Here is a 25969-nt window from a genome sequence, read left to right on the forward strand (position 1 = left end):
TGATTTCCTATCTTCATTCAGCCTCCATTGCTTGAATGTGCATGCCTTAATGATGGAAGAGGAAGCATGGTGTAGATTTGTAGTCTTGATGATCTTTGCTCAAGAATGTGTCTCTCAAATTGGTTTTCTGTTGATTTGTTCCCTTGGTACCTTTCTGTATGATAGTCATATGTTGAAAGTTTCCATGCTTCTTGTCAGGTCAGGGTGCAGATGTCTAACTTGATTGCTTGGAAGTTTTTATTTGCAGCTGTCTAGCCTGGAAAGAGTTTCTGTCTTCACTGAGTCACTTGATTTTTTTGCTTAAGTGAGATTTACTAGTAGCATTGAAACCCGACTTTGTCTTCCCAAATTACACTAATATGCATTGGGCTGAAGACCACAAGAGTTGCAAAAATATAGGAAAAAAACTAACTTTATTTCCAGTGTCTGTTGGTTTGTTTGATAATTGTTCTGTAGTTTCCTGTCTTCAGACAATGCTGTTACCTTCCTTATCTTCTAATGCTTCAAGATTGAAGCATCAAGTTATTAAAACTAGAAACTGATTGTGTTTTGAACTGAAAGTACTAGATGATAACATTTTCCATGGTACCAAATGCATTTATGAGGGTGAATTGATACATGTAAGCTTCTAGCTCCTTTTTTACCTTCTGGTTAGAAGGAAAGCAGTATTTCAAAATTGCCAAGTAAAACAAGAAAAATATTTTTCTCTTTAATAATCATGCTGGACTGATTGAATTCAATTTCTGAGACAAAGAAAATTGTTCTGGGCTCAGTTGTTTCATCATGGTGAAAGTGTTATGTTAATTTGAAAATACCTAAGTCTGCTCTGAACAAAACAAAGGTTGTTCATCATGTGGAAAAAGTTATGAAATGTATGGTACTTCACTTGTAAAATATAATTTATTTTGTGAAACTAAAGAAACTATTTTGACCTGAAGTTTAGATAGTATGTGGGGAAAAAAAAGCTGTAAAACATCAGCTATGTTATACAAAATTCCATACAAAGTAGATACAGTTGATTGATATAGGTGTAATGGCAAAGAGTAGTCTAATCCTTTGGTTTGTGCTGTGCATTATCAGTGAGCTTGGTAATTCACTTGATTTGGTGATACTGTCCTGTTTTCTTGCTGTTTAAATGAAAGTGTCCAAGGCTTGTATCTTTGGAGAGGCCTTGTAACAGCTGTTGTGTCTGTCTCAGCCTAACAGCTGTTTCAAGTAGGTGGCGTGCTTAGACTGACAACTTTCTATCCAACCAGGGGTTTTCTCCTTCTCTTCTATATGCTCCTTATTTTAAAAGTTACTCATTTTCCCATTCTTTAAGCAACAGAATAAATTCAATTCTGTTCTTAATTTTTATTCTTAATTTTAAAATGAATCTTGATCTTTCTAGTTTTATACATTTAAGTATTTTCTATATTTTTAAAAAGTTTTCACTTGATTATTTTCCATCATAGTCTGTTCTTTCCACTGTGATTAACTTGTTAGAGCTTGACCCTAAGGCTATTCACAGGACAATGGAGTTTCAAAGTCAAACAAAGAGGAATATTATAGCATCATAATGGTCATACAATGATAACTGGGATAATTATGACTGATGTGATCTTATATATACAAATTTCCCCCCCAGTGTTTTTTTTTTCCTAGCCTCCTTAATACAGCTAGCTGAAGCAGAAGTCAGCTTTTGCAGGTGAGTGGGAACAGCAAAAAAACCCCCATAACCTGTCAGACTTCTTTTCCTATGCAAGAAACTATGGTTTGTTATCACTAAATTAAAGATTAGGAAATACTGGGGCAATGGCTTCTGCTAGTGGTGATGTGCACCCTTCTCAGAAAGAGGGAGAAATATTTCCCTCACTGTCTCTGATACCTCTGTTGCAGGAGTGGCTGACCCAGGAAACGGTGGTACTCTTACATGTAGTTTCATACAAAGCAGGTCAGCACTTAAGAAAAATTAGCTGTAATTGCCCTATATTTTTGGCAATCATTGATCTTCCTGGAAGCCACTTGTTTCTTGGTGTGACTTTCCCTTCAAAGTGGTTGATAACTACTATTGCAATCTTGTGTTTAAAAAAAAAAATATTTTTGTGCTTTTGATTCTTTCTGCAGCCTAAAACCTAGAAATAGTAGAAAATAATAATTAAAAAAAGTTACTAGCAGGGTGAGTAAATGTGTCTCAAAGTAATTCTCTGTAGATTTGTTTTGACAATATTTAGCCTGCAATGGTGATTAGATCCAGTTCTTAAAGTAGGTTCTTGTTTTGCCAACGTAGTACACAGATATCTTTCCTATTTCCTCAGCAGCGTCCTCTGCATTCAGTTCAGTGGTTAAACCATTACACAAGGGATAGATTTTACAAGTTACAAAGTCTGTGTGGTGTTGATAATAATGTTGCATAAAAAAAGAAAATAGTCACTGAAAATCAGGAAACTTGCCAGGTAGAGCAGTTTAGCGAAGAACCAAACCTTTTGGAGAGGAGCTTTGCATTCTTAAATAGCCTGTCCTCAAAATACCATTCAGCAAGTTTAAGAGTGAAACTTGTCCTTTTACTTAAAATTGTAGCTTCTGTCGAAGTAGTTTTTGTTTTCTTCAAGAGCTTTGTTGTTGTTACTGTTGTTTAGTGCTAATCTGAAAGGAATATGAAAATAGTCTCTCAAAAAAGGAAAAAGAAAAAATGGAATTGAAAAAGTCACTACTTTCAAATTAAGAAAAAAGTAAAAGCTGTAGTTAGCTCAGAGGAAATGAACATCTGTAAATCAAGATCTATGCTGTGTCACGGACAAAAATATCTCTACCGAATTAGTACTCCCTTTCACAAGCTCCACAAATGCCTTTTTTGGTAAAATGAAGAATTTACCCTGATAAAGGGTGTCACAAATACTCCATTTTCCTTGCAAGTATTGCTTTGTATTGGAAATGTTTTCTGCTTTGAGAGATTTGGAATGTGCCTCAGTGCTGCATGCTGCTTAACCTCGAGCCCATCTGTGCTGCAATCTGATTGCCGTGTGCCTGGGAGGGATGTCTGAAACCAGCTGGCTCTATAAGATTGGAGATGCCACTTCAGAAATTATTTCTCTTCTCCCACCTTTGGCTCTAGGGAGGTTCTTTGTGTCTACAGTCAGGTCATACATGGTTGTTTTTCTGTTGTAATCAGGTAAATTTGGTAATAACTTCCTGCAGAGTTTGAAGAACAGTGTGAAGGAGCTGCAGTGCAATTTTTTGTGGCATAGGTGGGGCTCCACAAGTGTAACTTGGCCCCAACAAGGATGTTGGCTTGCCAGCATCTCATATATAAATATGAACACACAGTGAAAGGAAGCTTAAAATTATTGTGTGTGGGAAACACAGGGGAAGTTTCTAAGAGTGAGTGACATGAGACAATACTGAATTTTAGGTAATGATGTCAACAGGGATATAATTGAAGATCTGAGTAACTTGCATGACAATTTGTGCTTCTAAAGCTACATCATTGCCATACACAAGCTAACTGATTTCAAAACTATGTATGCCTAATAGAGATATTGTCAAGAGATGCCACATTCAGAAGAATGGAGGAATGTATTTCTACATGGTGTACAGTCTAGAGATGTTTGAAGTATTCTGTCGTCATGATGTTCTTTTTTGATACAAGTGAAAATGATACATTCACTGGGGAAAACTGTGGCTTTCTAGTTCAGAGTTTGAAGCAGGTGTCTTGAAAAATAGAATTGGGATGAGTGTTGATGAGCTTGCTATTTTACCCAATTTACTTTTTACAGTAAGTAGGAACATGGAAGGACCTAATCAGAGGTATTATGTCCCTTTTGAGGTGTGTCTGAGCTTTTTCAGCTAAAGAGGTTTCACTAACACTTGTTCAAAGTCATAAGCAGATTTTAAAATGCTGCACAGTGAATTTAACAAAGTTGCTAATTTGTTGGTTTTGTGTGTCTGAAGACAGGCTGCTTTTGTCTTCTATTTAATGTTAAAGTTTTATTTACCTTTTTTCTGCCATATTTTGTTTAATAAAACATCAAACTGATTTTGATGATTATCAAACAATTGACTGAAATTTAAATTCATAGTTTTCTTTTGAAAGTTCTGTTGAGCTCTATATGGTTACATATAAATTTATTATATGGTTTTGACTGAAAGCAGCACCCATGACAAACAATGATAGAGTTCAGGATATGGTATACAGTCTTACACTTGTGGTTGCACACAAGATCTTTTGCTGTTTAATTACCATGTGTTTTCATTTGAATGATTTATAAGAAAAATGCACTACACCTGCCTGAAAATCTTGGAGGCTGAACTGAGTGAATGATAGTGGGAATGGAAAATCAAGTACATTATAATAGTGTATATTGTCTTCCTTGTAATGAGGTGAAATTGGTTTTGCTTATTCGGCTCCAAGTTTTCCTTCTATTCAAAGTGAAGAGGCAGCTATGTAAGCTGTGAATGGGTTGTATGGAAGAAAGTGACTCAACAAGACAGACTACAATGCACATAGCTGTGTTGTTACAGGGAAGTACTCAATGACTCAGCTATAGAAGATGCAGCTAATTGGAAGCACTGCATATGTGGGTTCAGATGAATATCTCCTCTGAACCCATGTCAACACCCTTAGTGAATCAAGTACTGGTTAGGGTTTGAAAAATAGTGGGCATCCCACCTCTCATTGAAGGACTTTAAAGGAGCTCTTCGCATTTCAATTTTGCCTTGCAGTTAACTCTTTTTGTTATCTGTTCTTGGCAACTTCTATGAAGAGGTTGAAGCATAAACTTCCTGTGCTTTCCACTCCCAGTAGCATACCAAAATCTGAGGCTGAGACTAGAAATGTCTTCTAGTATTGCTTTAATCTTTTCATTAGTATCTTCTCAGTACAGGAGTAATCTCCTTGTCACAGTTCTACATCTACTCTTAGAACAGGAAAAACACCTGAGTGTTCGATCACAGTTTGTCTTTAGAGAAAGTATAAGAGATAATTTCTCTAATCTTGTTTTCACAAGCTTTCTAAATGTGTGGAAATTATACCCGAGTTGAACATTTTTCTAGCCTGTATTTTTCTAGTCACAAGAGCAAACCCCATTACGAAAATGGTTTCTGGATAGTCGATGGTCTCTGCTGGTGTCAGTCTCTAAGAGCTGTCCTTGGTGGCTGGGTGCTCCTCACTTATCCCAAGGCAGAGCTGGGTTTCTTCTGCTACACTGCTGTGCTGTAGGGGCAAACACTAGCAATCTTTACTTAGTTCTATTTTATCAGTTTGAATACTGTCTGGATTACATTTTATTTTTTAAAATGGCTGTTTATTATTTTAATTTTTAAAGTTAACAATTGTAGGACAAACCATGAAGGAAGTTTGATGTAGATAATATTGTTATTGCAGTTATGAGGAATATGCTCCTGCATATATTTTGCAGATTTCCATGATAATTGGTATTTCAAATCCCAGAATGAGCCATCCTACCACATATCACAGCCTCTTGGATTTAACCACATGATTTCTTTCTTCTTCCATGGACTTCCAACCATCTTCTAGAAAGTCTTAAAAGCATATTTTTGTCCTGTCTGTGTATGCAAAATGATTCAAACACTATATATTCATCTATGTACATAAATAGTTTAAATATATATTATTTCCTGTCCTTAGTAGCATATTTTATTCCTTTAGAAGACACTGGGTATCTGATGTGGTGATAGTCTTGTTGGAAGAGGGTAGATTAACAAAGAGAGCTTTGCATATGAATCTTAATTACTTATGATAATAGTTCCTGTTACAAGTAGTAGACTATAGCTATAGTTCCTGTGCTTGATCTATATTTTACGGATCATCTTAGTTTTCTTTTCCAATTGTATCACATGTATGGTAATATTAAGATATGTTTCTGTGGTTGATACACATCTTTTACAACCTATTTATTTTCCTGTGGCTTTTCATGCTTGTGAGCTGACCGTTTACATGTAGCAAGCTTGGCTGCTTTACATTACAGTTTTGTCTTTTAATAACATAAGACCTTTTTGAAGGTCATGTTTGACTGAGGTTTTTGAGTTCTGTGACAGCAGAACTACATCTTATGAGGAAGAGTATTTTCTATTTTAACAGCTCCATATAAATCCTTATCCACTGTTACAGGAAAATGTACTTTTTATGTGTAATCAGTTTGTGTACATCTTTCTGAAGTTAATGCATGTATTTTCTCTGTAGAATATGTGTAAATGCATAATGTAGTGGCCATATAAAACATACTTCCCTCCGAAGAGAAACAAATTTGCATGAAAGTAGGCATAACAGGGTATGCATTTTTTAATCAAATATTGGACAAAAGATTAATTTTCTTTTTTATTAAAAACCTATATATAATAAAAGACCTTTGACATACTTTCCCCCCTGTAATTAATGCTATCTCAAATTTTCAACAGATTTTTCCTAAATTTATTTTCAATCTTGACTTTTCAAATTAAGTGAAAGAGCTGCCTATAAACATCAAGTTTTCATGCTCACTGAACAGATAGATAGCACAAGAGATAATATGAGGCAACCTTAAATAGAGAGAGGTACTTTAAAGTTCTGTTTGGATCATTTTGAAAGATCTTGTATTCTTTTGTTTCAATTTTTATCCTTTTTTTTTTTTTGTGCATGCTAAGTGAGTAGTTACTAGATTATTTTTAATTTTCTGGATAAAATTTAAGAATCAAATATCTATGAAAGAAGATGGGGATGCAGAACCTATCAGGTCAGTTCTCTCAGAAGTTCCTTAGAGGGAGCTAATAAAGCTCTTAATCCTAACCTACTTTTAGCAAAGTCTTTAACATCATGCCTTGTGTACCCAAACAATCCTCTGCTTGCTTTCTGTAAGGTTAAGATTGGTGTGTGACATGATGAAGTGTGCAGAGTGACTTCTTCAGATAGTTTCAAGCCATAAAAAATTTAAGGCAGGAGATAAAAATTCAGTCTCCTCTAGCTATGAAGTATTTTCACACTTACACAGGCATTCTCAAAAACTGAAGGACACTTTTAACAGTTGTGGGAGATGCCTGTTTTTATTTTTGCTGATAATTAGATGGAATTGTGTTTCAGTCTCTGAAGGGCAGAATTTATAAAAGGTTTATTTTTCAAAAGTATATATCGACTCCTTTGTTGTCTCAATTGCTGATTGATTGGAGTATATTCAAGCTAAATAGCATACAATTTAGTATCGTTTCTTTTGATAGGCATATATCTTCCTAATTGTACTAAAAGTAATTTAGAAAATATCAGATTTATTTCAGTATAGGTAAAGTATCAATTATGAAATTGTTGTTAAAGTCCAACAAGTAAATTCTGTCAATATTTCTGCCTCTTTTTTTGTCTCTTTCTGCAAAACAGAATTGCTTTGTGTCAAAAGGTGACATGAAGAAAATGCCAAACTTTTAAAACAGTGACTCCTGTTATGAAAGATGTGTAGTGGTTTAACCCTGTCTGGATGCCAAATGCCCACCAAAGCTGCTTCATCACTCCCCCTCCAAAGCTAGATAGGATAGAGAACATATAACAAAAGGCTCATGGGTGGAGATAAGAACAGGGAGATCACTCATCAATGACTGTCACAGGCAAAACATACTCTACTTGGGGAAATTAATTTAATTTATTACCAATCTAATCTGTGTAGGATGAGAAATAACACCAGGGCTTAAAAAACCTGCTCTCCAACTTTCCCTTTTTCCAGGCACAACTTCACTCCTGATTTCCCTATCTCTTTCCCTTGAGCAGCTGAAAAGGACAGGGAATGAGGGTTGCAGGCTGTTCATTGCATGTTGGCTCTGCCACTCCTTCCTCTTTATTTTCTTTCCCCGCTCCAGTGTGGGAGTCACTCACATGAGAGACGGTCTTCCACGAACTTCTCTAATGTGAGTCGTTGCCATAGACTGCAGTTCTTCACAAGCTACTCCAGCATGGATCCCTTCCATGGGGTGCAGTACTTCAGAAATACGTTGCTCCAGTGTAGGTCTTCCATAAGGTCATAAATCCTGACAGACATCCTGGCCTGGCATGGGCTTCTCTCTGTCCATGGTTTCACAGGTCCTGCCAGGAATCTATTCCAGTATAGACTTCCCACAGGGTCACAGCCTCTGCCAGACATCCACTCACTTTGATCTGGGGTCTTCCTTGTGCTGCAAGTGACTTTGCATTGACTTCTATGGCTGCAGGGGCAGGGCCTGCCTCACCACAGCCTGCACCACAGGCTGTAGGGGAACCTCTTCTCCAGTATGCAGAGCACCTCCTCCTCCTCCTTCACCGACATTGACGTGTGTGATGTTGTTTCTCTTACGTGTTGTCGATCTCCTTTTCTGCCCTTTTTTACACCTTTGCAGTAGCTTTTTTTCCCCTTCTCCAATATGCTAATCACAGAAGCATTGCCACAATACCTATTGGCTCAGCCTTGACCAGCAGTGATTCCATCTTAGAGCTGGCTGGCACCAGCCCTATCAGATACAGGGAAAGCTTTTAGCAGCTTCTTTTTTAAGATATTTTTAAAGATATTTTTCAAGGCAGACCAAAGGCATTTTCAATGTGATTTCTCTTAGTTGCCTTGCATTCAAGAGAGATAATTGAGATAGTAGGAAGTAATGTAATACCTGAGAGTTCTTCAGAAATATGTAACTTTTTCCTTAAATAAAGACTTTTTTTGGTATGGATCTAAAGAATGTGAGTATTGGTACAAAAAAGATAACTTTTGCAGTAACATGAAACTACTGAGAATATTATCTAATTCAGGTTCTCTACAACATAAAAAATAGAGAAAAAGAATAATAGTTCACAGTAATGTTTAGGATGCTTGATCTGAAGTAGACGAGAGAGAATGATTTGGTAACAGCTGGACTTTGGACAAGGTTTTAGTTGTATGGAAGCAAAGAAAGCAGCTTGTTGTGGAACTGTAATAATGAACAACCAAGCAGAGTTAGTGATGTCTTTCTGGATAGAGAAAAGAAGGGAAAGAGTTGAAGACACCAAGATTGAACCCCAGGAGTTTTGTGACTCTGAAGGGACAAATAGAGCTATTGACAAAGGCAATGGAGAGAGGGGAAAAGGAAGAATTTGGATGAAGATAATAAACAATCACTTTAGCTCATGTTAATTGGTATATGCTCTATTGACTTCATTCAAAGCAGTTGAGGATATGGCCTGTTGAGTTCAGCTTTAATGATAAGTTTGAGTTGACAGGGAGATCTCAGGATAAAATCTCAGCAAAAATAGGCAGAGATGAAAGACTGAAGTTGTAGATCCCAAATTCTTGCAAGTGAGCCTATGGCTTGGTTCATTAAGTTGTGGTTGCAGCTCAGGGAAGATGTTAGCTTTGCAAAAGTTGAACAGAAAAACCTGAGAGAATCTGAAAGAAAACAGGAAAAGAGAGAAGAAACCTACCAAAAAGGCCAAAGAAAGGTTAAAAAGAAGAAAACTTTGAACTTTGAAAAGCAAAGTATTTGAAAGAGTTAATAGTGACATTTACTGTAAGAGGAAGACATACAAGTAAACCAAGAGATAAATGAAAAATAAAGTTGTTTTTTTTTTCACTAAGTTTAGCAGAAAACAAATAAACTATTTCTCTTAGGAAAGCAGAATGTAACGTAAAAAGTGATTGGAATATAAGAAAAATTACTTCAAATTATTCTAATTTTCAGGAAGATGATAGAAAATGTAAATGTATTCTCATTACTGTATGTTTTTTACTTGATAGTTCAAATGTTAACACATTTCAGTGTCTTTTATTCTTTGTTATACTTAGTTACAGAAAACAACATGTTGGAATTTTTTTGATAGATTGACATTACATTTAAATTATTACATTTAGGCAATGTGCAAAGAAACTAAAAAGGCCTTAAGAGATTGGGAGGATACTGAAACAAATTGTCTCTTGCTAGGTAATTTTCTTTCTTTGTGAAACAATGTAGAAAAGTAAGCAAACATATGTGATATAAATTTTTCATATATTTTCCCAGAGGTTGTAACATACATTTATAGTATTCAGATTGGTTTTAATCTCTATATAAAATCTTTAATTAAATTGAGCTCTTTTTTATTTAAAGCTGTCTTTTGGGGAGATATTGCCTTAGATGAGGAAGACTTAAAAATCTTTCAAATTGACAGGACGATTGACCTTACGCAGCACTCCAACGAAAGACTTGGCCATAACACAGGTATAGTATTTCAAGCTTGTTTTAATTTATTTTTCCTGTTATTTACTTCTGCATAGAGAGAAATATCTGTTTTAAATATAGAAAATCAATATGTTTTGGATATTAGTTTACACTTTAAAGATACTAAACAATGAGTATAACTGTTTTAGGGAAAGGAAGAGAAAAACTAATTATTCTGGTATTTCTGATTAAAAGTATCTTATTGAAGAGCAGAAACTGATGGGAGTGCTAAGTCCTTTCTGCAGGTGGTTACATGGGAAAAGAAATTGTAAAAAGCTTTGCTTTCATTGCTGAAAGTTCCCACTAGCAGAGCCCACATACCCTATGGAGAACATAGGTGGGATGCTGGAGGCAAGATCAGGAGTCTTGCATTACAACCCCTTCTTTTTCAGTTCCATCCAGATCTATACCTAGGTCTAGAAGCAGCATAAGAACATGTCATCCATGCTAGAATCTGTCTTGTCTAAACCAATTATTATCTGCTATTTTGATACAATTTGCTATTGTTACTCTACAGTGCATTAGTGCCTGAAGCTGCAGTCTGATTAACACAGGCAGTTGGATAAATAGACAGATAGAGAAAGAGATATAACTTAGGTGTAAATATATATATCTGTATGTGTGAGAGAAAATATTGTTTGTGTCTAAATGAGTGTCTAACTAGTGTCTAAAATAACTGTGCTTTCAGACTCTGGTTTGTAAATTCATAACTGAGAATTCAGTGCATAACTGAAAATTACTTGCTATTAAGCATGTTCTATGTGTTCATAAACTGAGCTACTCTTAACTTGATGATGGATATGTGGAAATAAGGCTCACTTTAAGGAATCATCAGAAAGGAATTTTTCAGACTAAAGAAGGAATTTTCAGTTTAGCCTATTAGTATTGATATATTTAAATATTTTTACCCTTCTTAGTTAGATGGTATGATAAGACTTTTTATTTGAAAATTCATTTTATCTCCTTTAAAGCCACTTATTTTTTTCCAGGCAGGAATGCTTTTGATCATTTCCAGATCAAGACTGGATTTTAAAATGTTAATAGATTCAGTGGTTTCCCTGCCCTCCTTTCCCCTAAACAAATAATTTTAATTGGCTTTGAAGGTATTCCAGGTGCTAGTTTTGCTGACAAAATGTAGAGAGCAAGGTCGGTCATTTCCCCTGAAAGTGGATGCAGTCAAGTGATTTCTTTGACGTGAAGATTTTCCTTTTTCTTCTTGTTTTTCTTTTCTTTTTTTCCTGGTTAATTCCAAAGCTTTTTTGTTGTTGTTAATTGCCACAGAAAAAATATTCATTTCTAAATTTTAAAAATAATATTTAATATTCTATTTTTAATTTTTCTTTACTTACATGTCTTGAGATTTGTGCATTACCTTTCCACATGGATGGTATCTTATTTGGGCTATTGAGTCATGCTATTGAGGATTACTAATACATTTGGATCAAATTTTTTTACCTTTATTGCATGAGAGGAATCAATGAAACTAAAATGGTCTGTGGGACTTGACTTTGGAGAGCAAACTGCTGAAGTTAATGATTTTGTAATGCCTCTCAGTGAACCCTAAACATCCTTCATTTTTTCTAAAAACAGGATTGGGCAACTTGATTTTACACTTTATTTGTGTAATTGTTTTTCTAAATTCACAGTAGCATTTTGATACGTGAACTTCATACTGCACAACATAGTATGAGAGTTTTTCCCCTCTAATTAAAAAAAAAAAAAAAAAAAAAAAAAAGCCAGCAGGTAGTTACTAATAGGTGGCAAATGGAAAAGAAACATAAAATGTCCTTAAACTAGAAATTAATATTTCATCTAACTACTAATTAAAAATCCCAGGTTCACAGACTCCAATTCACATTATGTGACTACTCTTTTTTGGTAATGATTATCTGCCTGGATTTGCAGAGTCAGATACTTAGTCGGTGGGTTTCTCAGAGTATGACTCTCATTTTATTTGTCATTTTGTCCAAGCAATACACATAATCATTGTAAACAACAGTAAAACTAACAAAATATTTTAAGTATCTCTTATTATGAGTCCAAAAGCTTCCAAACTGCCAAAAGTATCTTTTGAGATTCTTTTCCTGTTGTGTCTCTGGTGATTGAATCTTTTAATGATTTTTAAATATTTGTTTGGAAGCTTTAGCCATATGCCTTTTTTTATAAGATGAATGTTAACCTCAGAGACAGTTACATTAATGATGATCAATTCAAGGAATGTAATTGTTATATTCTCTGTAGCATATATTATAGTTACTATGTAACTTATTGGAAAGGAATGTGTTGAACTATTACCTCATCTATCCAAAATGTTTTAAAAAATTTGGAAAATTTTTCTCAAGGGAGCCAGCAACTATGTGACAGTGTAATCCAAATAATTAGGCACATTGTTATTCACTGAGCAGCCACACAAACTCACTTGCCTTATATGGAATTTTCTCATCTGCAATATGATTTTCAGTTGCTATTTAATAAATGTAATTTATACATATATAGTGAAAGTTTTCATGGAAAGTTGAGAAAGGCCTTTTTAGTGATGGTTGGAGTTTTCCGTGGTCATTTTAGTTCTGTCTTTTTAATTTTGTTGTTTTAAAAGTAGTTTGAAAACTGTCTTGCCTTATGTATTAAATTTTAAAATGCAACCTGCTACAAATCTATGAAAATTACAAAACATTCTGAACAATTCCAAATGATTTATTTATTAGTACAGTATTATCAATGTTCTTTCTACTAGTTCATTGCAAAGATACTTGCAGCCACAAAAGGATTATATGTGAAGGGATTATGTGGTGGATGCATCATATGTTCGCAGTAAACCTAGAAATGTGTTGCTTTTCCATCAATTGTGTGTTAAATGTTAAAATCTATTACTTAATAACTTAGTTCTTATTAGTTGCTGAAATGACTCATGCCTGTGAGGTCTTACTGCAATATACTCCAGCATGTGATGTTTCAAAGCCTTTAGAGTACCTTGACATCTGTTTTGCTTGCTGACAAAGAAAACCAAATATTTCATGGTAAAATCACTTATATTTAGTTTATATCAGTTTTGTTGTTTTTTTCTGATATAACTTTGGTGTTTGCTTTGCCTCTCTCCTCTCCCTTGAAATGAGAAGATTATGGCATGCGTTCAGGAATTTTCTATGAGAGTAAAGCTTTTAGCTGTCAATCAGTATGGCTCTGAAGATGTCAAGGTCACTAGGAATAAAAAAGCTCCAAATAATAATTAGATGATGTAATTCTCATGACTTGTCTACATAACAAAGACATGTCGACTTACATTCTGGAATGCGTTATTGGAATTTTTTTCTGCTAAAAATGTGATTTTATTTCATTGTCAAGACTACTTGAAGAACGTGTACATGAGTCATTGAAGAATGTCAAACTTCCTTTAAGACACATTGCAGTTTTTACTCTCCAGGCTATATAGTTGTTGTAGGTGTAATAGTCCTTAGTTTAAACTTTTGTAAAATGCCTTTTTTTTTTTTTCCTTTTCTTTTTCAAGGTGGCTTTGGAGAGCATGGAATGTCAAAAAAGCGAGGTGCCCTCTATCAGCTTATAGACAGGATAAGAAGATTTGGCTCTGGTATTTTCAGTGTTTAAATTAGCATGTTGCCTGATGTGATCGTGTGTCACGAACATTAATAATGATAGTACTTTAACAATTTAAAGCTTTCCTGTATTACTATTAGCATAAACAAACTATAACTTAAATATGACAAGAATAATAATAAAGAGATTAGCCTTTTTTTTCTTTTTTTTTGCATTTTCTTAGAGACCTCTTTCCAGCATCATGCTGGAAGCTAAAATAATATGTAGCTTTACATTCCTTATTAAAAACTCCTTAGCTTTTTGTATGACTGTTCATTTATCAGTTCAACTGATATCAAGACTTTTTTTTTAAGTGCAGGTAGGGTACACTGCGTACCTGCTAATTTAATGTTTGGTTTTTTTTTTCTTCATCCGTTTGGAGCATTCTGATGATTCATGGTGTGTTTGAAGCATTTATGGTGTGTTACACTGAACTAAAACATTTTTTGACTAATTTTACTCTTGTCAATATAAACATGGTTGAATTCATCAGGCTATATATGTGGAATCTCCATTAATACTGCTTGAGTTTACTCACCATATTTGATGCAAGGATGTCATGAATCCTCAATCGCATAAAGGAAAATATATGAAACTCCATTGTAATCACACTTCATTGTGTCTAAATGCATTACTACATATCTTGTAAGATTAACCAGAGCACAACAACTGCCTTTGCAGAGGTACTCTGGTATATAATCCTCATTCTTTGTAAGAGAATTACAGTTTTTTTTAGTATTGCATAAGTGCTTGTCATCTTTTTCATACAAATTGACATAAATTTCTTCTAGTTCAAAAGAAAGTTGATTAAAAGCATTTTCAAACATCTACATTAACTTATGATGTGGTTCAACAATGACTGCATATTAAGCATAACAATAACTTCTTTGTAAGTTTCTACCTGTGCTGTAGACTGTTGTGTAATTCCCATTTACACACTTATTTAGTTACAAGGATAAGTTATTCGCTTTACCAGTGTTATTTTAAAACTATTATATAATTCCCGATATAATGTAAGTTATCTGCTAGTTGTTACAAAGACAGACTTTTCTTCCTGACTATAAAGGGCGTTCTCCCTGCTTTGTGCTGTAGCTTCTTCTTTGTTTTCTTTCTGCTGCTATCACAGCCCTGGGGCTATGACAAAACACTCTACCATGATCCTGCCCCAGAATCCTCCCTGATTTTTACACAGTACAATAAAATAAAAATAAAAGGGGCAGTGGAGGCCTTGATTACATTGAGACTGTCCAAAGTTTTCTCCTCTTTGTTGGAAAAATCATAATTTATTTTGGAAAAATGCGCAGGAATTGTGATTTTTTTTTTTTTAATATTAAATGAGAAAAAATAGATTCAATTATGCAATGTATCTTCAAGTTGATGACTATATGAGCAAAATGTTACTGTAGATGTTTTTGAAAAATGAAGATTCAAACTCTTCATTTCAAGCATTTATCAGAAGACAAAGTAATGATAGACTGTAGCATAACAGAAGTGTGCTGCTTTTAAAAAGCATAAAGAAATATTCTGACTTTGACCTGAAGGAAAATAATTGTTCTCTTTTTGTGTATGTGTGTGATCTTATTCAGTGTTTTAATTATCATTACAGGCTTTGAGCAAAATAATACATCTAAAGGAAGAACTACTGTCAAATTCTCAGGGAAAAATGAGAAAAACCGATTTCCCAGAGCTGCTACATCAAGAACAGAAAGAATATGGCCAGGGGGTGTCATCCCATATGTAATAGGTGGAAATTTCACTGGTAAGCTTTGTGCTTGGGATGGGGAGAAGGAATAAGAATTTTTTTTTTTTTTTTTTCATTCAAGTCATGCTCTGGAAGTCAATAGAATGATTTCTATCGCATCAGACCCGAAGTACATCTGTTCTGAAAATATTAGCCATACTTCAAAAATTGCTCCCAAAGGCAAGCTACCTAATAAAAATGTGTATATTTTAGAAAGAGAAGGCTCTTTTTCTTTGCCTAATATTGTTGCATGTTTGTTTTCAAGAGCCTAAGTAACAGAATATCAAGAACATAATAATGAAAAAAAAACCCAGGATTTTTAGCAGAAGAATATAACTAATTTGAATGGTGTGATGTGTATGCTGCTAAACTGATTTCACTCAACAAACTGACTGAAAAAGTGTCTTGTAATTCCTTAGTTTTATTTTCAGATGGGTACACGCAGACATCCATGACAAGAAGACTGACCTAAAACTATATAGAATCCTTAGCAGAAAACTTTGTAGAAAACTTTAAAGCATTTGTTATCTCTGAAAAATATAAATGGGTCAATATCAACGTGGATGTCAGAGTTAATTTAAAACAAAAAGAGAGGCAGAAAAGCAAAGATGGATAGGAAAAGATCTGTAATAACATTATTGTGCACAGTGGTACAGGGAACCAAAGGAAACATGCAAATACTCACACATTGTGTATGGAGAAACCAGAGTCATTCCTTTCAAACTGACAGCTACAGTCAAACTTTTAGTTTTAGTATTTTACAGAGTACTCTATTAAAGGTGACCTTTGCTTTAGGATTGCCATCTTCTGGAATAATGGTATTAAACTAAATGAAAAGATATAATGTTAAGATTTTTACCTTTTTCATAATGAAAGATAAATTCTAAAGCTTGGAGGACACTGTTTAAAGATAAAAGAAAAGGACAAGATCGGGTGAAGTAACCTTTAATTTTTGAACTTTGAGTTTTTGCTGGTTTTAAATTTTAAAAAGTGGTTGTGTGATACTAGTTTGAGTTTTTATCTTGAACTGTAACATGCATCTTTGCAAAAGACTGCAAGGTAGATGCATTTCTTCTAGCAAGTTAATGCCAAATAGAACTGTTCTTTGTGGATTCCAACCTCAGACACTGCCTCATAAGTGTTCTCAAGTTCACAAGTTCATAAGCCTTGTCTTTTATCGACAGTGAAATGATATTGCTACACTATCTGAAGTATTATATGCTAGCTTCTTTGTGTTCTATGATGAGAGCTGGCCTGACTGCTTTTGCTTATAGTTTTGATTGTTTCTTAATGTGTTTTTCATTTTTAAAGCAAATATCTATGTATTCTTATTATTGTACTAAATTAAGAATTTCCCCATTTTGATGGATCATTTAACTTCAGAAAGATTTGGTGCAAAGAAGTGAAGGCTGGTCCCTGTTCAAGACAGCATTATTGAAATCAAATGCCTTGTCTGGTATGAACTCCAGATTTGGAGGCTGTAGAATGTTTTTTACATTATTTTTCTTCTGGGTACATTGGTTTTCAATTTCCATTTCCCTCCCTTTTTTTCTCATTTTTCTTTTTTTTTCCCCTTCTCTCTTTTTTTTCCCCCTTTCTTCACACCTCCTGCAGCACGGTCTGCTCGGTAATTCCATCTGGTAAATTACTTAGCAGATACTGTGCTAATGCAATCACATAAGCAACTCTATATTTCTTCTGCTGTCTTCCTATGGTGTAACATAGCTGTACTTTTTGTTGCAAATTTTATATTTACTAGAGCCTGTCAGGCAGTATTAGTCCCCCTGCAGGCAGATATGTCATGACAAGACAATGGTCTGAGTATCTCTTTAGTTAGAATCTGGAGATCCATTGGACTGCTGGGACACAGGACTTCATGGTCCAGTGACTCCTCCTAGGTCCATAGTTCTAGTGTTGAAATCTGATTTTAAGGAACAAGATGTAGTCTTTTATTTAATCTCATACAATTATTCTTCCAGGCACCCAGCGTGCCATGTTCAAACAGGCCATGCGGCACTGGGAGAAGTACACCTGTGTTACATTTATTGAGCGAAGTGATGAAGAAAGTTACATTGTATTTACATACAGACCATGTGGGTAAGTGTATATGAATGGTAACAGATGCTCCTGCTTTCTGTGTTTGGCCACATTTGTCTCCTTTGCAGTTATGAGTAGTATACTTCACAGGAAATTTAGTAGATATTTACTGCGTTTAACTGATCCATGTGTTCTGCTTGGGTTAAGTTAATTCAAAGCAGTATATATAGTAACTTTTTGAAGTTGTGCTTTTTTTGTCTATTTCTAGAAAAAATGTTCTTGCTGTATATGCATAGATATGAGAGTCTTATATTTGGTTTTCTGTCATGCCTTTAATATTCATATGTATTGTTCTAAAGGTATTTCAGGCTTACCATTTGTTTATTCTTAGCTTTCCCCGTGTCATGTGTTTACCACTGAATTATGTATGGACACCTATTCCACTTTCCTTTTCTAGCTTATTTGTTATTCATTGTAATTTTAACTCTTCCAGTGATTGTCTTTGCTCAGATTTATTTAGCCACCAAATTCATGACCATTTTGAAATTTTGTCTTTCAAGTAATTTTTTCTGATGTGTAGAAATGAATAAACCAGATTTTATTAGCCATTAGTGCACCTTTCTGTTAATATCTGTCTTCCATCTTGATATATTTCGCAGTCATCTCTGCTTGTTACTTATTCCAGTCAGAATTCTTAATTTTATATAGCAGTCAGTGAACTTCCCAAGCGCACTATGTTCATTTTCCAAGAAGCACACTAAATATCCATGAAAAAACTGAACTTCTGATACTCACCTTCGGTTTGGGTGGTAGACTTCACAGTGAACAGTTCTTTGACTTACAGACTTCCTGATGAACAAACACTTTGCATTCCTACTTTTGAATTTTTGTGAGTAGAGTTGTGAAAAATTTTAAAACCTCCTTGCATTGTAGGAATGATCTTTAATGCACTTAATCCTAGTCCATAAAATTACATGTGGATATGGTAATATCTACGGAGATCTTGCTTTCATGAACACTGAGTTCTATGACTTCAAAGTGTCCAAAGCCAGATAACAGAAAATCTCTCCAACTAAAATATTGGTCTTCAAGCTGGCTGATGCTTCACGAGATCAAGCTACTTTAGGGTGAAGGCCAAATTCAACTCAGAAAGTTTGAATATACCCAGGACCTACCTTCAAAGTAATTGTTCTTTACTGTTAAAGTGGTTTCATTGGTGAGTACTTTACAAATTAAAACTAATTGACAGAGGCTGTAACAAGTTTAAAATAAAAACAAGGAAGAATGTGGCTATGAACAGTCCACTAGTGATGAAAAAACACAGGCTAAACAGAGGGAGTAGTTGAACAATTCTTTTGAGGTTCCTAAAGTCTTAAGCCATTCCAGGAAGAGATGGATAAATAAGAATGTGTCTTCTATGGGCAAATAGGAACCACTGGGTACTAACCACTGTCATACAGTGCTGACGAAGGATTTTCCAGGAAAGAGCCCAGATAAAAGTGACACCAAGCCATCTGCAAACACTTTCTGCTACATGGCCAGTCACATTGAAATTAATCTCAGTTCTTTCCCATAGCATCCTGCTGTGTTGGTTTGTTAGCACATTGTGTCACTATTGATGGGAGTACCATGTCAGCTAACATTCACAGAAGAGAGAGGCTTTTTTGTACTTAGCACTGTTGAAATTGAAAACTAAATGATAAACCGTGCCCCAAAGAGCACACAGTCAAAAAATAACACATTTAATGAAGCAGAAAGTGGATATAGTCATATGTGGGAATTCAGATGGTAAATATCTAGAAATGTCTCAGATGGTAGCATTAGCACATTAGCAAGTGAAGTGTTATTGAGCTTTTGTAAACATTAAGGATATTTTGAAGGAGTGTAATGCATTGCTTCTTGCAGCAGTTCATGGGAAGCTCATCCAAGAAGGGCAATGTTGTAAAAAGCACATTTGAAATATAGTGGCTGATTATCAGAGATATATGACCTTCCTGAAGTAGAAGGTATATTTATCAGCGATGAACAAGAGATAAGTTTTTTAGTATCATAAACCCATAGGATGTAAGAGATCTCAAAAATATGTCTAATGTATTCTTAAGACATAAACATCTATACCTAAGTCATTGCTGATATATGCTTGTCTAACTTGTTTCTAAAAACCTGCAAAAATGAATATTTCACAGGTTGCTAGGAAATCTATTGCTTCATTGTCCTTAATATACGAAATGTTCGAAGTGAGGGTTGGTATTTTTGATCATAGCTAAACCAGTTATTTCTTGATGCAATTAAAGTAGTTTTTCTTCCTGCTCACCATGGCCATAGAAAATAAACTTTCCTCTTTTTTTTTTTTGAAGAAATCTAATATATACTTCACCTTCAGTTAATTTAATCTTTCATGATAAATCATGTTTTCTAGGCATTTGATCACATCGTTATTATCTTTCAGATTATTTTCCACTAGTTCACATTTTTCTTCAAGCTGAGGATCTCAAACTGGGCTGTGTTTTTCCAGATGAATCATTACTTCTGCTGAGCTAAAGCTAATTCATATATCTTGCAGTTTCTCCTTCCACTAAAGTACCTAAGCATGATGCCTCCCTGTTTCTCAACAGCTGTCATGTTTGACTCATGGTCAGTTGGGATGTAACTCAAAATAACAGCCACAGTTTTTTCCACAACACTGATACTCTGTCACTGGTTCCAGCCTGTGACATGTTTTACACATCTCAGGACACCAAATAATTCTGTATTTCCCTTTTCAGATATCTTCTTCAATCTGTTTAAGTTGCTATCAATTACAGCCTTGTCTTCATGATATTTAGTGGTCATTTCTCAGACTACAAGTTTAAAGAACATCTTCTCTACCTTCATATAATATTCCAACTAGCTTTATACCTGTACTCCCACTTTATATTAAGGTCCTCTATGGACAAGTTGTGTGGAAAAATATCAAAAGTTTTAAAGCAGGATCCCTTCTTCCCAGCAGAATGATTTCATCTATTGCATTCTTAAAACTACAATTATTTGTCATCATGTCTTGTTTATTTAGCCTGATTTTGAGAACAGTTTATTGTTGAAATATTGTTTCTTAGTGCAGCTGATGCACTTAGCAGTTTGAAATTTTGTAATTACTGATAGTCATTTATGTTCATTAGCTGCAGATGTGAGAATAAGAATGTAGTATTTAGATACTAATGTTTATGATTCTTCTACCAAAGCAATGTACATTGGCATTAATATCTATTAGAGCAAATATTTGTGCAGCTAAGTTGATTAAGGCAAGTAAAACTCTAATCATTAAACAGGTTTAAAACACTCTTTGTTCACTACTACTTCTCTATCCTTATGTTTCTTGCTATCAAACACAAAGTCCCTGAAGACAGTCAGTACATTTCTCTGTGTGCAAAGCCAAAAAAGGAGTCAGAAAACAGTGATGTCCTCTAGTCACATGCTCTTAATAAATATTACTGATCAAGTTTCTTTTTATGCAGTGAGGCAAAAAAAGAACAATTAGTCATATTGTTCTGGTATCTTGGCATGCCTTTGACCTGAACTTGTGGCAATTTTTGTTCTCCACTAGAAGACTTAAGTATTTTTTTTATGACAAACTTTAGATGACTTATTACAATCACTACTGTATCCTCTTGCATGTGTATTTGACAATCCTGTCTGAGATACAGGAAAATAAAATCTCTTTCATGTCTTTCCCCCAAACACTGTCAAGTGAACAGCTTCTGAATGTTTTAATGTCTTTTGAACTTGCTAGTATATTAAATAGACATTGCAGGCAAGTTCTGAAAGTTGATGAAACAGATCTGTTCATTGCCCGAGGTACACTTTTTTTCAGCATTCTTTTAGCTTTAAGGAGGATTATATGTAATAAAAGGTGCTCAATCAGTTGTATGAAATGAGAAGAAATTCTGAGTTGTGCTAAATAATCACTGGTATTAGGGCTGACTCATGCTCTCAGGTGGTAATTAACTCTAGCATCTGGTACTCTTTCTGCCAACAGCAGTTGACACAGCTTGTCTGCTGGTTGTGGCATGGCCTGCAGGGTGGGTGTGACCAATGCGTGGGTGCCCAGTGCTATGTCTAAAATGCAGTGTATGTACATAAACTGAATGATTGGTGATTTATGTTAATAGACACCTGTTTACTGAGAAAAAAACCTCTGCTTCTTCAAAGATATGTTGTTCATTAATTTTGTGAACTACTTTCTTTTGCTTTCTGTAATGTGTAGGTGATGATATACAGTCCTTGTATGGTTATGAAGTTCTGCAGTATTTAATCCAGAACTTCATACAATCAGTGTTACGGCAAGCTGATGTTATAGTCTGTGAAGATTTTTATTTTATCAGATTCTGAAGAGTGCATCTTTAAAAAAAAAAAAAAAAGCAACATTGACCCTACCTGACTCTCTCTTCCTTCAAGCATTTTTGACAATAGCTGTGAAATAGTATTACTTAATAGAATGAGTGCATTGTTCCAGACATTTCACTTTCTCTCTGTCATTTGTTTTTCTTTGCTCGCCATAATTGATCAGCTAGACTGATTAAATGGAATTAGAGATTCATAAATAGTTCCTGTCTCCAACTGCTGTCTGGTGCAATAAAGATTAAAGCGATGAGAAGCTTTAAAAGCTGCCAGTTGACTCAATTTAAGGGGCATGTCAAGCACTCGTACAACACAGAGAGACCTTGGTCTTTTGCCAGAGACACCTGGGGTCAAACTCATGATATTGCAAATTAATTTATTTCATAGATTTATTTATTTTGGTTCTCCTTAGCCTTTGACTTAGTGCAATTGTTGAAGCAATCAAAATCTTGAAGCTTAATTGGATGAATCTGGCATGCTTGACATGAAATACAGCCTAGCAAATCCTACTGACTGTAAGTGTGCACTGCTGCTGTTATTTTAAGGCATGTAAAGAAATTCTCAACAAATTTGCTTATAAGTTCTGGGAAGTAGTTGAAATCTGTTAAGCAACTAGCGGAAGGGAATTACCATACACATCTGGCTGCTTCTCTTCAGAATCAGCCCAACATACAAAAAAAAAAAAAGAATTCCCAATATGTTAGAATTTAGGTGTTCAGTGTTAAGACAACCTAAAGGAATATCATGTCAAACATCGCAGTTAATTTTTTTCTTCAGAGAAAGAAAAGCTTTCAGAGGTGACTTTAAACACCTCTATTTTTGAGAAACAATCAATTTTTAGTACTGTTATTTGTATATAGTAAATTGGTTAATTAGGCATTTATTTCCCATATGTTCTAATTTTAAAATAATTATCTTAAGAACTGTATGTGTTATATTAGCCATTTTGTTGCCAGACCTTTTCTAAGGCAGATTGCACAACCTTTAAACCCCCTTCTGGTCCGAATGGACTAAAAAGGATGGGAAGAGATTGACTAGTTAAATACAGGGTTTATTCACTTGCCTTTGCTGTGAATAGTGTCAGTAGACACAACTGAAGACATGATAAAGGGTACTATTTAGACTATTTTTTTCCCACTTTTTCTTTTTTACCTATTTGGCTCCAAAGTTTGGCTGTGCAAAAATTATACTGAAAATCTATAGAAATTTTAAAGGAATCAAATACATCTTTCCTAGTTTCAGCATGTAATGTATTTGAATTCAGTAACATATGATGTTGAAACAATTGAAATTGTATTAATATTCTACAACCCCTAGTCTTAAAAATCTATTGATTTTCTTTAAGCTATAAATAATGATTTGTAGTCTTTAGTTCTGCATTGCCATTTTTCTATACAGAGTTTCCACACAGTGGTAAACATGAAGACTCAGCAGAAGCATTTAAAATGTTTTAAACTAAAGCATTTGGTCTGCCTTCTCATAATTATGAATGATTGTCCTAACTTTATTCTCATCATCTCTTGCTCTCCTGTCATGTGTTGTATTGAGATCATAAAGGTTTTGAATTACAAACTAAATTTTAGGCTTGAAACAAACAAGTTTAAATGTGTTGAATCTCCAAGGTATATTTTACAGTATTAATGGAAAACCACATAGGTTAAAATAGGTTGTGTGATTGGGCTTGGAGGGTTGTGTTTCGGGGCTTGGACTCAGACTGTAACTGAAAGTGAAGTATTGCAGGGGCCTATCCTGGGAGCTGTTCCCTTTTTAACATCTTTAACAGTGAGCCATGAAGTGATGATGGTGCATATTCTCATCAAGTTTGCAGATGACGCCACACTGAAAGGCAGACCAGATGATAGGCTCAGTGGTAATGCCGTCACCCAGAGGGACCCAGGCAGACTGGAGGAACTGACCAACAAGAAACTTAAGAACTTGAATAAGGGCAAATGCAAGAGCAGAGCAATTATATTTATAGGCCAAGCAATTATGGGTTGAGGAGCAGTTCTGTGAAGAACATCACAGGGCAGTAAGCTTGGAAGAATCTGACCATGTGCTCTGACAACAAAGGCAGTCAACAGTATCCAGGTCTGTGTGAACAGAAGTGCAGCTGGTGTCGTAAGGGAAGGAGTCATCCCTATCTACTCAACACATGTTAGATTACAGATAGATGCTACATTCAGTTGTGGTACTCTAGTACGAGAAAGGTATTATTAACCTGGAAGAACTTAAGCACTGGTCTATTCAGATGCTCGGGAGCTGGAGCTTGTCCTAAGAAGAGGTGCCGGGGATTCAAGGTTTGCTCAATTTGAGAAGAGATAGCTTCAGGGGGACCCAGTAGCAGCCTCCAGTTCCTATGAGAAGGGCAATCAAGAAGAGGGAGCCAGGCTCTTCATTGTGGTGACTGGTGGGAGAATACATGGCAAAAAGCATAAGCTGAAGAAAGAGAGAACCAGACTGGATACAAGGAACATTTCTTTCACAGTCAGGCATTTGGAGCCCAATTCAGTGCTTTGACCTAAAAAGGCGGTTCATACCTACCCTTGAAACTACCTAAAGCAGAAAGAAAAATGTGAACTTATTTTGAGGGTAGGAATACTTGAGAAACAGTTGAGATAGCAAAGAATGATTGTGATGTGAACAATATTTTTTCCCGCCAATGTTTTCAAGATACTTTCAAAACTCTTGATATAACCCTCCTACATTGTAGTAAAAATTTTCCTCCATTAAACTTGTGTGGCCTTTTAAATGTTAAGATATTACTAATATTTTTTTGGTATATCTGTCCTTGATTTTAACTGTTAGTGAAAAACAAGTAAATGCTTACTATGATCAAGTATTATGAGGCAAAATGTCTTGGTTGTACTTCTCTAACATTCTAGTTGTATGAGATAACTAACAAAAAACAGTGAAGAAGACCAGCCAAGACTAACTGACCAGCCAGCTGACCAAAGTGAAAAGTCTCTATGCCACCATTAAACCTGAAAGAGAGAAACAAGCAAAAGTTGCTTCTAGAATTCAATCTGTTCTCAGTATTGCTGCCATAGCAGCTCTTCCTTTATTGCCTACAAAAGCCTATGAAGGATAAGATCATTCTCCACACTAGTACAGACCTCCTCAAGAACCAAATATATTCTGCTATGTAAATATTGCATCAGAAAACATGTTGTTTGGGGTTTTTGCAATAAAAAAAGAGAGAGAGGAGGGAATGGGTAGAAGTAAAGTTGATCTGCTCAGTACAATTCCATTCCACCTGATGGACTAGAGAATTTACAGGCATGGATGGGAAATAAGGCTTTGTTAGGGTATATAATGCTGTCTTGAAATGCTTAAAATGTTCAGAGGTGACACAGAATCAGTTTAAGAAATCTGAAATCGTCTTCCATTTTGGTAGGATTTGCTTTACTTTCTTTACTTTTGTTAGTGTAGTCAGCAGTCTTTTTTTCTTTTGTAACCAAAAAGCAGACATCTCAGATAAATGATGATGGCATTAACACTGAAAAGGGCACCTTTATTCCATACATTTACTTTGGAATGTTGGAACTGCAGTGGAATAAGAATAAAACGTGATAACAGTTGTGAAGTAGGCTTGGAGTTTTTTGTGCTGGGTTTTTTCTTGTGAAAACAGGAATTTCTGGTATTAAGTTTCCTATTTCAAGAAAGTGGGAGTGGGAGGAAAAAAAAATGATTCACACATATCCAGAGCATTCATCCTTCTGATATACTGTTGTTGGAAATTACATTATTTATTACCTGTAGCCAAAGAAAAAAAATGAGAAGGGACTGCACAATGGCACCACAGGATTCTGCATCTCATTTCTGTATTCTAAACTATTTTAAAGGACTTGTATTATTTCTATACCCTCTATGGAGGAAATTATTGAAGTAGGGTGACTTTTCAGTTCAAAATAAAACAAACTTGGTAATGGGATGAAGCTGGAACACAAAAAGTTCCATTTAAATATAAGAAAAAACTATTTTACTGTTCAGGTGTCGGAGCAGTGGCACAGGCTGCCCAGGGAGAGTGTGGAGTCTCTTTCCTTGGAGGTCTTCAAGACCCACCTGGACATG

The 25969-nt window shown here is 35.0% G+C and overlaps 1 protein-coding gene across 1 annotated transcript in view; it reads left to right on the forward strand.

The window, feature by feature from the left end:
* TLL1 (tolloid like 1) overlaps nucleotides 1–25969 on the forward strand; it is a 125641-nt gene that overhangs the window by 48003 nt on the left and 51669 nt on the right. Inside the window, exons 2-5 of the mRNA XM_061992541.1 lie at nucleotides 10042–10152; nucleotides 13658–13738; nucleotides 15350–15502; nucleotides 17464–17581. Coding sequence (XP_061848525.1) covers nucleotides 13678–13738; nucleotides 15350–15502; nucleotides 17464–17581 — 332 coding nt within the window. The 5' untranslated portion in view covers nucleotides 10042–10152; nucleotides 13658–13677. The remainder of the gene's footprint in view (nucleotides 1–10041; nucleotides 10153–13657; nucleotides 13739–15349; nucleotides 15503–17463; nucleotides 17582–25969) is intronic.

The sequence above is a fragment of the Colius striatus genome, chromosome 3 (assembly GCF_028858725.1).
Source record: "Colius striatus isolate bColStr4 chromosome 3, bColStr4.1.hap1, whole genome shotgun sequence".
NCBI classification, from domain to species: Eukaryota; Metazoa; Chordata; class Aves; order Coliiformes; family Coliidae; genus Colius; species Colius striatus.